Raw genomic sequence first — 17,339 nt, 5'->3', positions numbered from 1 at the left:
TTGAGGATCTGCACCACTTCACAGACTGGTGGTTTAGACCCTTGTTTTAATTTGGCACAGTGAACCAGTACAAGTTGTTTAAACTCTCTTGGTATTGCCCATTATCTTCAACTGTAAAATAGCAATAATAATGGAGCCATTCACAATATTGAAATGAGACATATTATAGAAAGTACTTGGAACTATGGTCTATATATATGGACCTAAGGGGGCTAGATTAGATGTTTGGGAGAGGAAATGTAAGTGCACTGTCAGTGTTCTGTTTCGAATTCCCATGATTCTTTTCCCCTGTCTCCCTCTTCCTCACCTGTCCATTTCTTTGACTTTCTCAGTTGTTTTCTAGGTCAGTGTTTCTCAACAGTTTAGTGAGCGTTTTTCAGTCTTCTGATCTTGTGTTCTTCCTGTGTTCCATCCTACTGGTGCCTCTCTAGTTTCACATCATGGCCCCACCTGTGCCTCCTTAGAATAATCCAGAGAGACAGTATGGGTCATATAGCACTAATTCTTTTCATGAAAGGCTCCTATAGGCTCCTCTACATCCTTACTTTTTCCAGTTTACTATATTTCTTCAAAGATAATCAAAGCTGCTTGCAGGAATGCCTCCTTCCTTTTCTAAAAGTTCATACAAAAGGAGCACAATAATGTAAAAGTGTTGTCTGCTGTTTTCTTTCCATTAAACATCTTTCAGATCATCTATAATGCTCTAGGAGATTTCATAACTACCTCACTGTTCTAAGTGGGGCAACTTTATTGCCGTTGGTAATAATAAGTGATTATAACATGTATAGTTATGCAATTTCCTCTTTATATCTTTGTAAATATAATGTGACATTTTCACAAACTAGAAAAAAAACTTTTAAACAAATCATAATTTCCTGGAGTTTGAGTGCTAGCACATTGGTTATGGCATTTGCACACTATTGACCTGGGTTCCATATCTGGCACTGCATATGGTCTCCTAAATACCACCTGAAGTGATCCTTGATTGCAGAAATAGGAGTAAGCTCCGAGTACCACTAAGTGTGGACAAAAACAAACAAACAAACAAACAAATATGCCATCAACAATATGATTTTCAAGACCTGCTTTAGAGTATTTTCACCAGGACTTTTATGGTCTCCCAAGCAATGCCAGACCAGATGTAATTCCTGAGCAGAGTCAGATGTTTACCCTAAGCACTACTGGGTGTGACCCAAACTTAAAGAGAGAAAGAGGAGGAAGGAAGGAAGGAAGGAAGGAAGGAAGGAAGGAAGGAAGGAAGGAAGGAAGGAAGGAAGGAAGGAAGGAAGGAAGGAAGAACGGTAGAAAGAGAAGAGGGAGTGGAGAAAAGAAAGGAGTAAGAGATGGAAGAAGGGAAGGACAGGTAGGGAGGAAGGAAGAAAGGGAGGGAAGGAGAGAGGAAGAGGAGAAGGGAGAGATGGAGGAATTTTTACTATATTTTTATATTTTTGTTTTAGGACTACACCTAGTGTCACTGGGGCTACTCCTTACTCTGTTCTTTAGGATTGCTCTGGCCTTCTGTGCATGATCATGTGGTATGATGAATTGAACCTGGGGTCTCCCACATAGAAAGCTTTGCTCGGCCCTTTAAATTATCTTCTGAGGCCCAGATTAATACTTAATTAATCTGCTTCTGTAATCATTAAAATTAATTTAACCCACCACATATTTTTACATTTGCTTCTGTTATTGGTAGGTATGACAAACAGTTTATGCACTCTTCTCATCAAAAATGTTTAAGTTAAATATATCACTCGATTATTTGAGGTATGTGGAGATGAGAAACTAATTCTAAAATCCATAAAATTCATCAAAGATTGCAGATTGCATAATCAGTGTCCCCTAACCTTTTCTAACAAAATTCTTCTATCAGGCCCACTGATACATAGCAAAATAATTAGTTTAAATTTCTTTTATTTTACTCAAGTCATTTCTGCTTGAAGTTTTAATTAGATTGAAAGTGTAGGTGATCAGCAAGAAGACTTCAAGAAGGGAAAGTGATGCTCTGGAAGATTACAAACAAATGCACTGATTTGTCAAAAACAAAGAAATAAGAAAAAAACATTCACTGAACTTCAAGTGTATTCCAAATAGTCACTGAGCACAGAACACTCAACATAAAATATCAAGTTTTCTTATGATTACACTCTACTAAGGGAAATGAGAAATCAATGAACCAATAAATAGATAATAGCTCAAATATATAATAATTTTTGGATTAATTCTTTTAAAAGTCATTTCAAGTTATTCCTAAGCATTTCCCTCCATTAGCTAATTAATTAAAATTATTAATGCTAGCTAGTCAATGCCCTGTATGCACATTTTAAGCACACTTCCCTGATTAGCAGTTATTTTCTTACCTTAAGTTGTTGGTATATTTTCTTCAGTGCATATACTTCCTCTTCTGTGTTCGGAATAAGTCTTATCACCTTATCACTATGAAAAAAAAGAAAGATGATGATATTAAACTTTCAGAAATAAAGATCTAACCATCTCTAACTGTTACCACTTGGAAAAATACAATTTCTGAATTTAAGAAGAAAAATAGTGTCTGGGGTTACTCCTGGCTAAGCGCTCAGAAATTGCCCCTGTCTTGGGGGGATCATATGGGACGCCAGGGGATCGAACCACTGTCCTTCCTTGGCTAGCGCTTGCAAGGCAGACACCTTACCTCTAGCGCCACCTCACCGGCCCTGAGAGCAGGTATTTTTAATGCATTTTATTACAGATTGTATTGGTCATTTTCTTCTCATTTTACACTGAATTAATTTTTCTTCAGCTTTGGAAGATTACAAATTCACAGTTAATCAGAAAAAGGCCAAAAGTAAGAGTGATAGTAATCCAGACAGGAACTTACCTGAATGCAGAAAGAAAGCAGAACAATTCCTAATAATTAAAGTTAGAAAACAAAAGGTGTCTTAAAATATACTGCTAAAAAGAATAATCTTCAGTGACAAAATATAAAAAGTACAAAAAAGATACATATACCTAGAAACATTTCTGGTTTATGTTTTCCCCCCAAACACAGTGAAAGAAGCCTATCTTGTCTCTCTAGTGTGGAGTTTTCCAATTAACTTGTGAACCCCCAGGGGCGGGAATTCCAGGAGACACTGATAGATACACAATTTTAAAAGTGGTTATATATATGTATATATATATTGGTTTGGGGGCCACATCTGGTGACTCCTGGCTATGCGCTCAGAAATTGCTCCTGGCTTGGGGAGACCATATAGCAAACAGCTTACTGCTTGTGCCACTGCTCCAGCTCCTAAAGTGGTAATATTTTAAAACCAAAATTTTCACCATTAAATTTTTACTACAGTGAAAATACAGAAATAAATTAGAACATTTAAGATGTTTATTTTATTGTAAATATTCTGAGTTGACTAAGTAGACTTTCTGGGAATTCTTTGTGCCTTCAAACTTGTCCCATTGGGTAGCAGATGGGTGTATTATGTAAGGATAAGATTATAGTGTATTGGAGATAGATATACTGCATTATAGATGGATATATTGTATTGTAATTATTTTATGATGAAGATAGATTGGGAGCACTGCCCAGTATATCATAACTAGCATTGTTTCATATAGTTTGTAAAAAAAATAGATCATTTTAAAATATTAATGGTTCTGGAGAAAATATGAGGAAAATCTAAAGCATAATAGAATAAATACTTTTTATAACCCTATATTATATTATATAATAACTACAGATAAAATTGATTTCTGTTATTTATTATTATATTTTCTAGTGGTGAGTGGCTGTGTCACACTTGGCAATGTTCAGGGCTTACTCCTTAGGAGTAATTATCCTGAGGATTATTCCTGGAAGTGCCCAAGGGACCATATGCTGGAGATTGAAACATAATCTGCTGCATACAATGCAAGTACTTTAACCTTTGTACTATCTCTCTGGTCTTATTTAAAATTAAAAAATTATAATTTATTAGCATATTACGACCAGACGGTATACATCTTGGGACCAAAAAAAAAAAAAGCCCTAGTTTAGGGTTTGAACTATGACCTGCACAATAACCAGGATCCCCAGTCCCAAAGGTCCGGCAGAGAAAATTGTAACGGAACAGGGCTTTTGGAAGCACAAAGAAAGATGCTATCCTAGGTGCCACCCTAGGATCAGGGCAAAGACCAAGATCACCAACCACAGAAGATGGTTTAAAATGATACGGAGGTAACAGAACCTCTAGAACCACAAAGACTGACTTCATCATAAGTCCCACCTCAGGAGGTGTGCAGATACTGAGACCTCTAAACACAGAACAGAAGTCTTCCACACACCAAAAAAAAAAAAAAAAAAAAAACCACCACCGGGAGAGTAAAGGCTCCTGAGCAAAGTCTAGTGTTGATCCCATGACAGTATGCTCCAAGGACGGAGAAACCCCATATCTCTTAGGCCAAGTGAATTCCTTTTCGAATGACCCCAATATTTACTGTGCCAGGGCAGGAGGGAAAAAATAAAAATACAAAAAGCACAAAACCTTGGTTATTATCTATATATTTTTTACCTCCATTTATTATTGTTGTTATTATTTTTATTCACCTATCTATTTTGGTCGATTTCTCTGTTTGGGAGTGATTATTGAAACTGTCCCCAACCATACTTATATTTTCTCTTCCTTTCTTTTCTTTCGTTATGTGCTATGCCATGTTTCTCATTTCAAGACCATGGTGTGTTTTTTTTGTTTGTTTTTGCTTGTTTTGCTTTTTGTTGTTTGTTTGTTTGCCTGTTTTTTTTTTTGTGGTGCTTATCGATACAGCTCAAGCCCTCACTAGATATTTGACACTTCTTTTGGTACTGGTGGAGTGTTTCACCTTCTTTTTCTCCATCTCTCAAATCGATGATGAGAGCCTCTAGAAGGATTCCGCCCAGTTTCGGGGTATTAGATCCTTACCCCAGTTTATTACTTTTCTCTTTTTCAAACAAAACCACGCAACTTGAACTAGCTAGTCCTGCCTCCAGTTAGAGGGGGAACTAAGGGAGGCATCAAGACCAAACAGGTGCAAGACTACTAAGTTGTGGGTTAGATAAAGAGGGGACCACATATTCAAGCCGACCTGGGATGAGGGAAGAGGAAATGGGAGGTAGGACAGAAATGGAGGTGTAGGGAGGACAATTTGGTGATGGGAATCCCCCCTGATTTTATGTAAATATGTACCTAAAATATTATTGTCAACACTATGTAAACCATTATGATCAAAATAAAAAAAAAAAAGAAAAAAAAAATATCACAAATATGAAGCATAAAACAAAACTTCTATAATATAACAAATAACGTGTTTTCCTAATCTCAAACTGCATGCATGGAATAATTTTCATAGTGCTCCATGTTTAACTATTTAGATGAACAGCAGTTTCCAGGGCTAGGCAAGGTTAACATAGAGAGCACTCATCAGTATGTCAGTGTGACCTGTAGGTTTGCAGTCAATGTTTCTTTATGACTGTATACTCACTTCCAATCAATTTAGCTTTATTATTTAAAGGGATCCTGTTTTGAATCTATAGATTCTTTGGATCTATGAATAAAAAGGCCTATGACTTATTAATAACATTTTTAGGTACAACTATTCAAACAAGCCTTTGTACCTTTGATAAAAAAAAAATCACTGACCCCTGGAGATGGCAAGTGACAGCCCTGAAGATAACCAGAGGATGACAGTAGTATGGTGAGTTCCCCAGTTCCCCAGAGGAGGCAGGTAAACTAAACCCAGTCTACAGCCCTGAAAGGAACCAGCAGAAGGGATGACATGAGGCATGGTAAGATTCTCCTCACCAGATCACTCTGCAGCAGCATGTTTATCCTCTAGTTAATGAAACCCAGTATAACACTTAGAAAACATCATGCTGCAAAGGACACAATGGTTAAACAACACAGAACACCACCATGCTTAGAGAATAATGATGGTAGCTTTGCTGACCCGAGTGCCAACTACCAATATAGCCTCTTCAATAAAGACTTTAGAGAGGAAATCTGGAAAATACTCAAAAAAAAATGCAAGGAATTGGGTTGGACAGACTGGTATACCTGGAACCAAGAGTTGGTCTTATGCCAATCAACTTCTGGGGTGAGGCCTTTTTGTAATCAGGTCAAGGATTTTTTTCCATTTTCCACATTTTTCTGGACATATGCAAAAATCGGTGATTGCCACTATCACACCTTTACTATATATATTTTTTCTCTTATCCTTTAACGGAAAAAGAAATAAAATTTACTGAACTTAAAAATAAATAACTAGTAGAATTCCTGTCTCGAATATAGGCAGGGGATGGGAAGTGGGGAGGAGGGAATGTTACACTGGTGAAGGGGAGTGTTCTGTTTGTGACTGTAACCCAACTATGATCATGTTACTTAAATAAAAATATATTTAGAAAATGCAAGGAAACCAAGGAAAGAACTGAATAAACCACAAATAAAAGTCAAGAGAATATAAAAGTAGAAATGAGAAAACTTCAAATTTAAACAACAGGACTGAAAACCTTGGTAGCAAAAATGAAAAACTCACAAGAAAGCCTCTCTAACAAAGTAACAGCAGCTGAAGACAGAATTATTGAGCTAGAAGATGAGAGGCATAACATCTCCATACAACAGAAGTGGCTGGAAAAGAACTTAAAACAAATGATCAGACAATGGAAAATATACTCAAAGATATGAACAGATGAAAATACATGTCTTTGATAAACTCAAAAAAAAAAAAAAAAACCAACAACAACAACATAAGGATCATTGGAGTCCCAGAGCCCAGGAAGAAAATCCCAATGAAGCATCGTCAAGGACATAATTGCAGAGAAAATCCCAGAGCTAAAGAGTGCATGCAATCAAATGCTTCATGACCAAAGAGTACCAGTTAAAAGAGATTCAAAGAAAAGTACTCCAAAAGTCATAAAAGTCACAATGATGAATACCACAGCTTGAGGTAGAATACTAAACATAACAGAATAAAAAAGAAAATTACATACAAAGGTGCATCTTTATGATCCACAGCAGATTTGTCATGAGTAACAAGGCCTCAACTCCTGAAGGCAGTGGTGGGATATATTAACAAAACTCAATGAAATGAATGCTTCACCAAGAGTACTTCACCCAGTTAGACTTAAATTCAAGTTTGAAGGAATGACACAACAGCTTCATTGATAAACAAAACCTCAGAAACTTTACAGACTCAAAACCAACCTTAAAAGATGAATTGAAAGGTCTACTTTAAGACAAGAAAAAACAACAAACACACCAAACTCCTATAGATAGATAACACTTAATCCTGTGATAATTACTCTCTCAATATTAATGGAATAAATGTACCAGTTAAGAGGCACAAAGTGGCACAATGGATCAAAAAGCTGAATGCAATGCTTTTCTGCCTACAAGAAACACATCTGTAGTAGAACAAATGTAGACTCAAAGTCAAGGGTTGTGAAACAATCATTCAAGCAAAAAACTCACTTAAAAAGGCTGGGGTGGATGTACTAATATCTAATGACACAGACTTTTTTTTTTTTTTGACACAGACTTTTGATTTAAAAAAATTATAAGGGGCAGAGGTGGTCATTTCTTAATAATCAACGGATATGTACAACAGAAAGAAATATACTCCTAAACATATAAACACCCAGAAAAATACTTAAAACAATTGCTGAAAAATTTGAAGGAAGACATCAATAGCAACAAATTAGTAGCAGGAGACTTCAACACCACATTGTAACCTCTGGATAGGTCAACCAGGCTGAAATATCCTTTCAGAATATCAGAACATGTTTAGCCTGTTTCAAAGGATCTGAAGGGAGAAATGGAACAGAATGACTAAGTAGATATAGAGGGTGCTCTATCCCCAGACAACTAGATACACATTATTCTCGAATGTACACGGTCATCTTACAGAATAGACCACATTCTGGTTCATAAAACATACCTCTAAAAAATCAAGAGAATAAAAATTGTATGATATACCTTCTCAGATCACCATGCACTAAAATTAGAAGTGAATTACAAAGAGACACAAAGGAAAAACTTTAACATCTGGAAATAAAACAGCTTACTACTAAACAACCAGTGCATCAGAGACAAAAATCAAAGAGGAAATAAGATTCCTGAAAACAAACGAGAATCAAGACATGAATTATGAGAATTGTGGGACACAGCAAATGCGGTACTAAGAGGCAAATACTTAACTTTTTAAGCATTCATCAGTAAGGAAGAAGGGGTCTACACAAATACCATGATGGCATAGCTTATAATATGAAAATTGATCAGCAAAATGAAAAAAAAAAGGCAGATGGAAAAAATAAAGCTTAGAGCAGGAATTAATGAATTGGAAATTCAAAACATAATTTGAAAAATCAATGAAAGCAAGAGTTGGTAATTTAAAAAAATAAACAAGATTGATAAAAGACTAGCAAGTATCACAAAAAAAAAAGAGGGAGACTTAACTAAACCAAATTAGAACTGAAAAGGGAAAGATTATTATAGATACTACAGTAATGTAAGGGGTAATCAGAGATTACTTTGAGAAACTCTATGTCACAAAACAAGATACCTGGACAAAATGGATAATTCTCGGACTCCTATAACCTCCCAAGGTTGAACCAAGATAATCTGACCTTTCTTCACAGACCTATCGCTATTGAGAAAAGGATAAATGGCAATAAAAATCTTCCCCAAAACAAAATTCCAGGTCCAGATGGATTCACTAACAGATTCTTTCCAACTTTTCAAGAGGACCTTTTTGCCAATCCTTTACAGGTTCTTCCAGAAAATGTAAGAAAGAGAAACTCTCTCAAATAATTTTTTGGTATCACTTTGATACCAAAAGTAGTCAGAGATGGCACAAAAAAGAGAACTAAAGACCAATATCCCTGATGAACACAAATGCAATGATCCTCAAGAAAATCCTAGCAAATAAGATTCATCTCATCAAGAAGGTCATATAGCACATCCCAGGATGGTTTATCAGACACAAGTCAATAAACATAACACACCATATCAACAAAAAGGAAATATAAAAACTATATCATCCTATAATAGATGCAGAGGAAGTATTTGACAAGATCCAATACCCATTCATGATGAGAAACTCTCAACATGGAAATTGAAGAAACTTTTCTCAATATAGTCAAGGCCATTTACCACAAGCCCATGCAAATATTATACTCAATGGAGAAAAATGGACTTTCCTCTAAAATCTGGACCAAAACAAGACTGTTCTCTCTCTTCACTCCTAATCAATACAATACTAGTCAACATAGCAATTAGGCAAGAAAAAGGTATCAACAGTATCCAGATAGAAAATGAAGAAGTCGCCCACCGGCCCACCCCGACCGCGTGAACGGCTGCCTTCCTCCTGCTGGGGTTCCCTTGCCCCTGGGAAGGTAAGGAAGCCCCGCCCGCCCGCCCCTACTGCTCGAACGGCTGCCTTCCTCCTGCTGGGGTTCCCTTGCCCCCGGGAAGGTAAGGAAGCCCCGCCCGCCCGCCCCGACCGCGCGAACGGCTGCCTTCCTCCTGCTGGGGTTCCCTTGCCCCCGGGAAGGTAAGGAAGCCCCGCCCGCCCGCCCCGACCACGCAAACGGCTGCTTCGCTCCTGCTGGGGCTCCCGTGTCCCCGGGAAGGTAGGGAAGCCACGCCTGCCCACTCCGACCCCGCGAACGGCTGCTCTCCTTCTGCTGTGGTTCCTACGCCCACAGGAAGGTAGGGAAGCTCCGCTCACCCATGCGGACCGCGTGAGCGTGCCCCGCCCCCCGTTGGGTATCTCCTGCCTCCCAGAAATAGCTGACAACAATAGGGCAAAGCAACGAATCAGGCCACAGAGAGAGCACAAGAGGAGCCAAACCGCAGCAAGCCCACCCAACAGTACCACTAGATCCACCCTCAGGGAGGGGACCCATTTCCACACCACAGGGGATCAAAACAGACTGAAATTGGAAGAAACAGCACTCCAAAGCACACCAATAAACACAAGGAAATATGGGTAAATCAAAGAGAACCCTAAGATCTGAAGATACGGAGACAAGCCCTATCAAGTTTCCAAGTTCGCCAAAGCGCACAGATCTGTGGGAAGGTGACCTAAAAGCAGCAATGAGGAAGGAAACGCAAGAACTAATAAAAGAAATGAGAGAAACCTTAGCTACCGAGTATAAGATATCTATGGAGGAACGAATCACCCAAATTAAAGAAGAAATGTTAAAGAGCATGAGAGAGTCCATACAAAAAGAAGTGAAGGAATTAACAGACAAAGTAACAAGCTTTACTAGCAGAAACACAGAGTTGGAGAAACACATCGAAGAACTCGAAGGAAAACTGCAAACAAAAAATGACCAAGAAACCAACAAAGAAATAAAAGGCAAAGCACTGGAAGGAAAAGTCCAGTACCTAATGAACAAGGACAAAAGAAACAATCTAAGAATCGTGGGTATACCAGAAGGGGAGGAAATAGGGAAAGGGGAAGAACAAGTAGTCAGAGAGATAATAGCAGAGAACTTACCCAACCTTTGGAATGAAACTTCAGGGCAAATCCAGGAAATCAAGAGAGTTCCTAGTCAAATAGATCCTAATAAACCTACACCAAGACATATAGTAATCCAAATGGCAAAAAACAAAGAGAAAGAGGAACTTCTTAAGGCAATAAGAGAGAAAAAAAAACCTCAAGTACAAAGGTAGGGACATAAGAATCAAACCAGATCTCCCAATCGAAATAATTCAAGCAAGGAGACAGTGGAATGACATATTTAAACGACTGAAGGAAAGAAACTTCCAACCTAGAGTCCAATACCCAGCAAAATTATCATTCATATGGGAGGACAGACTGAAAACATTTTCAAACAAGACGGAACTAGAGCTATTTGTGCAAAAAAAGCCGATCCTAAACGAACTACTCAGAGATGAATTACACAATCCAAACCCCCGATTGTAACAAAAGCCACCCTACACAACACAACTGCACAACAGTCCTCTCTCTCAATAATCTCCCTAAATGTTAATGGACTAAATTCTCCAATTAAAAGACACATAGTAGAAAACTGGATTAGGAAAAATAAACCGGACTTCTGCTGTCTACAAGAAACACACCTACAGCTACAGGATAAGCATAGGCTTAGAATCAAAGGATGGAAAGTAATTATTCAGGCCAATGGAAAACAAAAAAGAGCAGGGACAGCCATTCTTATATCAGACCAAATTGCATTCAACCTCAAGAAAGTGGTCAGAGATAAAGAGGGTCACTACTTACTGATCAGGGGAACATTAGATCAAGAAACACTAACCCTGGTCAATATCTATGCACCCAATGTAGAGTCAGCAAAATATGTGAGGCAACTGCTTGTAAACCTGGAGAAACACATGAAGGGAAATGTGATAGTAGTAGGGGACCTCAATACTCCACTATCACCACTGGACAGATCCACCAAACAGAAAAATAGCAAAGAAATAAGAGCTCTAAATGAAAAATTAGAAGATTTGGAGCTAATAGACTTATATAGAGCCCTCCATCCCCAGAAAGCAGAATACACATTCTTCTCAAGCCCACATGGAACCTTCTCCAGAATAGAACATGTCTTGGGATACAAAGCCAACCTATATAAGACCACAAAGGTAAGGATCATTAGAAGTACCCTTTCAGGGGCCGGCGAGGTGGCGCTAGAGGTAAGGTGTCTGCCTTGCAAGCGCCAGCCAAGGAAAGGACCACGGTTCGATCCCCCGGTGTCCCATATGGTCCCCCCAAGCCAGGGGCAATTTCTGAGCGCGTAGCCAGGAGTAACCCCTGAGCATCTAATGGGTGTGGCCCGAAAAACAAAACAAAACAAAAAAAAAAGAAGTACCCTTTCAGACCACTATGCAACAGAACTCAAAATTGACGTCAAGAAGAAACAATGGAGAAAAACCAATACCTGGAGATTAAACAACATGCTGCTCAACAACAGCTGGATCAAAGAACAACTCAAGGAAGAAATAAAAAGATTCCTTGAGACAAATGACAATGAAGAGACAACATGTCAAAATTTGTGGGACACAGCAAAAGCAGTAATTAGGGGGAAACTCATAGCAATACAGGCCTATGTCAAGAAACAAGAAAATAACAAAACCAACAGTTTAAAAGATCACCTCAAAGAATTGGAACAACAGCATCAGAGAAATCCAACCATGACCAGAAGGCAAGAAATAATAAAAACCAGAGCAGAAATAAACAACATAGAAACTAAGAAAACAATACAAAAAATCAATGAGACCAGGAGTTGGTTTTTCGAAAAAATAAACAAGATAGACAAACCATTGGCTAAACTCACCAAAAAGAAGAGGGAAAACACCCAAATCAGTAGGATCACAAATGAAAGGGGAGAGATTACAACAGAACCTCAAGAAATACAACATATCATAAGATCATATTATGAACAACTATACTCAGCTAAGATAGAGAACCCAGAAGAAATTGACAGATTCTTGGACAAACACCCTCCTCCAAGACTGGAAAAGGAAGAACTAGAAAGCCTAAACAGACCAATAACCTCAGAGGAAATTGAAGATGTAATTAAAAAACTCCCTAAAAACAAAAGCCCAGGCCCAGATGGATTTACAGGTGAATTCTACCAAACATTCTGAGAAGATTTACTACCACTTTTTCATAGGCTCTTCCAAGCCATAGAAAAAACAGGAATCCTCCCTAACTCCTTCTATGAGGCAAATATCACACTCATTCCCAAAGAAGGCAAAGACACCACCAAGAAAGAAAACTACAGACCAATCTCACTAATGAACATAGATGCAAAGATACTCAACAAAATCTTAGCAAACCGAATCCAGCACTTCATCAAAAAAATCATACATCATGACCAAGTGGGATTTATACCAGGAATATAAGGTTGGTTCAACATACGCAAATCAATCAACATTATACATCACATCAACAACAAGAAAAACAAAAACCACATGATCATATCAATCGATGCAGAGAAGGCATTTGACAAAATCCAACACCCTTTCATGTTAAAGACACTCAGCAAAATAGGGTTAGAAGGAACCTTCCTCAAGATAGTTACAGCTATCTATGAAAAGCCTACAGCCAACATTATACTTAATGGCGAGAAACTAGAAGCATTTCCATTAAGATCAGGAACTAGGCAAGGCTGTCCACTCTCTCCACTCTTATTCAATATAACCTTAGAAGTCCTAGCAATAGCAATCCGACAAGAGAAGGGAATCAAAGGAATCCAAATTGGGAAAGAGGAACACAAACTATCTCTATTTGCAGATGATATGATGATATACATCGAAAATCCTAAAGAGTCCACAGTAAAACTCCTAGAAACAATTAATCAATACAGCAAAGTGGCTGGATACAAAGTCAATACACAAAAGACAGTAGCGTTTCTATATACAAACAACGAAATCGAGGAGAGAGAGATTAAAAATACAACACCATTTAAAATAGTATCAAAAAATATCAGGTACCTAGGAATCAACCTTACAAGGGAAGTGAAAGACCTATACCAGGGAAACTTCAAAACGCTCCAGAAAGAAATTGAAGACGATCTAAAGAATTGGAAGAACATCCCATGCTCATGGATAGGTAGAATTAACATAGTCAAAATGACTATCCTACCCAAACTACTATATAGATTTAATGCAATCCCTATCCAAATCCAGACACCATTCTTTAAAGAAATAGAACAATCAATCACAAAATTTATCTGGAACCACAAAAGACCCAGGATAGCCAAACACATACTGAAAAACAAAAATCTGGGAGGCATCTCCTTACCTAACTTGAAACTATACTATAAAGCCATAGTAATCAAAACAGCATGGTACTGGAACAGAGACAGGACCTCAGACCAGTGGGTCAGAACAGAATTCCCAGACATAAACCCCAAGATATACAGCCAACTAATATTTGATAAAAGAGGTAAGAACCTGAAATGGAACAAAGGAAGCCTATTCAACAAATGGTGTTGGTACAACTTGAAAACCACATGTACGAAAGTGAAGATTGACCCATACCTCACCCCTTATACAAAAGTTAACTCAAAATGGATCAAAGACCTTGAAATCAGACCTGAATCTATAAAGTTTATCGAGAATAAAATAGGCAGAACACTCGAAGACCTATATATCAAAAAGTTCTTTGAGAATGGAGCACCAATGGCAAGAACGTTAGCATCAGATATAAACAAATGGGACTACATTAAACTAAAAAGCTTCTGCATGGCAAAAGAAACCCTACTTAATGCAAGAAGACAGTTAACAGAATGGGAAAAAATCTTTTCACTCGACATATCAGATAAAGGGCTGATATCTAGAACATACAAAGCACTCAGAAAGCTAAACCCCCCAAAACCAAATAAAGCCATAAAAAAATGGGGAGATGAAATGAACAGACACTTCTCTGAGGAAGACAGAAAGATGGCCAACAAACACATGAAAACATGCTCACCTTCACTCATCATCAGAGAGATCCAAATCAAGACAACAATGAGATACCACCTTACACCAGTGAGGATGGCTCACATCAAAAATAATGGAAACAACCTTTGTTGGCGGGGATGCGGTATGAAAGGAACTCTCATCCACTGCTGGTGGGAATGTCCCCTAGTCCAACACCTATGGAGGAAAGTCTGGAGAGTGCTCAAAGAACTCAGAATTGAGCTGCCATTTGACCCAGCAATTGCTCTCCTAGGCATATACCCCCAAGATGGAAGGACTTTCATTCCAAAATACGTATGCACCCCATTATTTATCGCAGCACTCAGTATAATAGCCAAATCTTGGAACCAACCTCGATGTCCAACAACAGATGAATGGATTATTAAGATGTGGTACATATACACAATGGAATATTACATGGCAGTCAGAAATGATACAATCACAGACTTTGCAGCAACGTGGATGGAGCTAGACCATGTTATGTTAAATGAAGTAAGTCAGAAGACAAAAGATAAACACAGAATAGTAGCACTATTCTGAAGCACCTAGAACATATACTTGATGCACAACTAATACCTAACAATCAAATAACAGGGTTTAACAGGGTAGAAACTCCAAACACTGTAATAGTCAATATATACTTGGGAGCAGTGTCCAAAATACATGAAAGAGAAACAACGCAAACTCTTGACTACACATTATACCACAAAGAAAACAGCAACAACAGAAACAACACCATAGAGAGATCAGGTATGTAATCAGACTTCTACAACAAAGACCCACAATAATCCCTTAGAGATTGTATACAGGAACACAAGTATAGAACACCACGGGAAATCACTGACTGCAATGGAAACATACCATAACACTATGTTTTAATGCCTTTATCCTACTATATTTTAAATAACCTCTCAGCTTCTTTGTTCACAGGCACCATTGGATACAAAAGGCGGACAAACTAAGATGGAAACTCAGGATCCCACACGAGATACCATACCTTGCTTGCACTACGAGATGGTCCGGAGAAAACTCTTTAACATACACTTTATCCCTAGGTTATACCTTCTCTTAGGAATTGAAGCACGAGACCAGTCAGACCACCGAAGCAATAACTGCGAAGTACAGACTTAAACTACAGGCTCTATTCATCGAACACATTCAACCAAACCAGCATTCACTTGCTATTCTCTCCTCTCTTCTCACTACTTTCTTTCTTTCTTTTTTTTTCCTTCACTTTTCTCTTTTCTATTCTTCTCTTTACTTTTTTTCCCGTTCTCTTCCCCCTTTCTTTCTAAGGTATTTTCTCTTTTCTCTCCCTTCATACCCCTCTCATATACCTTCCCCTTTCTCCCCTCTGGAAATCCTACTATCCCTTCACCCCTCAATCCCATCCAGATCTCCCACCATATTAAAACTCTTCACCCCCAGTCCTTAATCTATTAGGCATCAAGATCGACCTCCTACCCAACGAACCAGTACCCAGCACCCAGACGAGGGGACATCCAGTCAAACCCACACCTCGTCTCCTGCAAGAAAAGACAGCCAACCCCCTTGCGGTCTCATGCTGCGCAGCCCTCCCTACCAACTTCCCCTAACGTGGACTGTTTCTTGAAACCGGACCTAGGCCCAAAAGTATCCCCAATGCAAGAACTCTTTCAAGATCTCCCTGCCGCAAATTCTTACCAATCTGAAGAAGGTCAGGGGGTGTGATAGAAAGATGCCTGGGAACCCACACTCCACTAGAAAAACCCAAAAGACAATGGGAAAAACTGTACTTCCAACATAGGCATAAGACCTGTAATACACCACCTCTTTACATGCTCTCCCCCAAATGTAAGGTAGTCTTTTGCACCACTTTTATTTCTTTCTCCTATATTTACTTTCTTTCAATTTATTTATATTTTTTTAAAATGTCTGTCCTACATATACATTTGTGAGCACATACATTTTTATTCCTTTTTTTTTTATCATTTTTGGGTATGGGACCTGTTTCTGTTATTCCTTCTGCCCACCCCCAAATACACTGACAATATAATGTAGCACCGTTTTCCCCTGCAAAGGCACACTAAATAAAGGGGAAATCTTACATATTAAAAAAAGAGCTCTTATCTACTAGAGAAAGGAACTCATAGTTGTTTACAATACAGGGATATCTCCTACCTGGAAAATATGTCATGTGGAATCAACTTAGACCTCAGGTGATTAGATACCATTCAACCAGCCTTGAACCCTGGATCTCAGACATAGAAATGGTACAGTTCTTCACAACAGCTGCAGGAAACAAATACCATCCAGGACAACCTTAATACTGCGGGGTCAACAACAAGGGCCAGCTCTAACATGATATCCTGACAAGGAGGAAAATGTGAACAACTTGACCTTAGAGCAGATTAGCCTACCCTACCAGTTAATGACAAGAAAAAACCAGAAGACTAGGTACCCCTTGGTGGGTCCAAAAGCCAAGATCGCGATTTACAGATGACTGACTGATAGAACCACGACCAGACTGTATACATCTTGGGACCAATATAAAAGCCCTAGTTTAGGGTTTGAACTATGACCTGCACAATAATCATGATCCCCAACCCCAAAGGTCCTGCAGAGACAATTGTAACGGAATGGGGCTTCCGGAAGCACAAAGAAAGACGCTATCCTAGGTGCCTTCCTAGGCTCAGTGCAAAGACCAAGATCACCAACCACAGAAGATGGATTATAATGACACTGAGGGAACAGAACCTCTAGAACCACAACCACAAAGACTGACTTCATCATAAATACCATCTCAGGATTTGTGCAGATACTGAGACCTCTAAACACAGAGCTCTGATTGTATCACCCTGGACAGAGCAGAAGTCTTCCAAACACCACAAAAACACCACCGGGAGAGTAAATGATCCTGAGCAAAGCCTAGTGTTGATCCCA

The 17,339-nt window shown here is 38.6% G+C and overlaps 1 protein-coding gene across 1 annotated transcript in view; it reads right to left on the bottom strand.

The window, feature by feature from the left end:
- CPA6 (carboxypeptidase A6) overlaps positions 1-17,339 on the bottom strand; it is a 274,096-nt gene that overhangs the window by 148,948 nt on the left and 107,809 nt on the right. The window contains exon 2 of the mRNA XM_049781830.1: positions 2,361-2,436. Within this exon, the coding sequence (XP_049637787.1) occupies positions 2,361-2,436 (76 nt within the window). The remainder of the gene's footprint in view (positions 1-2,360; positions 2,437-17,339) is intronic.

Source organism: Suncus etruscus, chromosome 10 (genome assembly GCF_024139225.1).
Source record: "Suncus etruscus isolate mSunEtr1 chromosome 10, mSunEtr1.pri.cur, whole genome shotgun sequence".
NCBI lineage: Eukaryota > Metazoa > Chordata > Mammalia > Eulipotyphla > Soricidae > Suncus > Suncus etruscus.
This window is presented reverse-complemented; position numbering and strand designations above follow the sequence as displayed.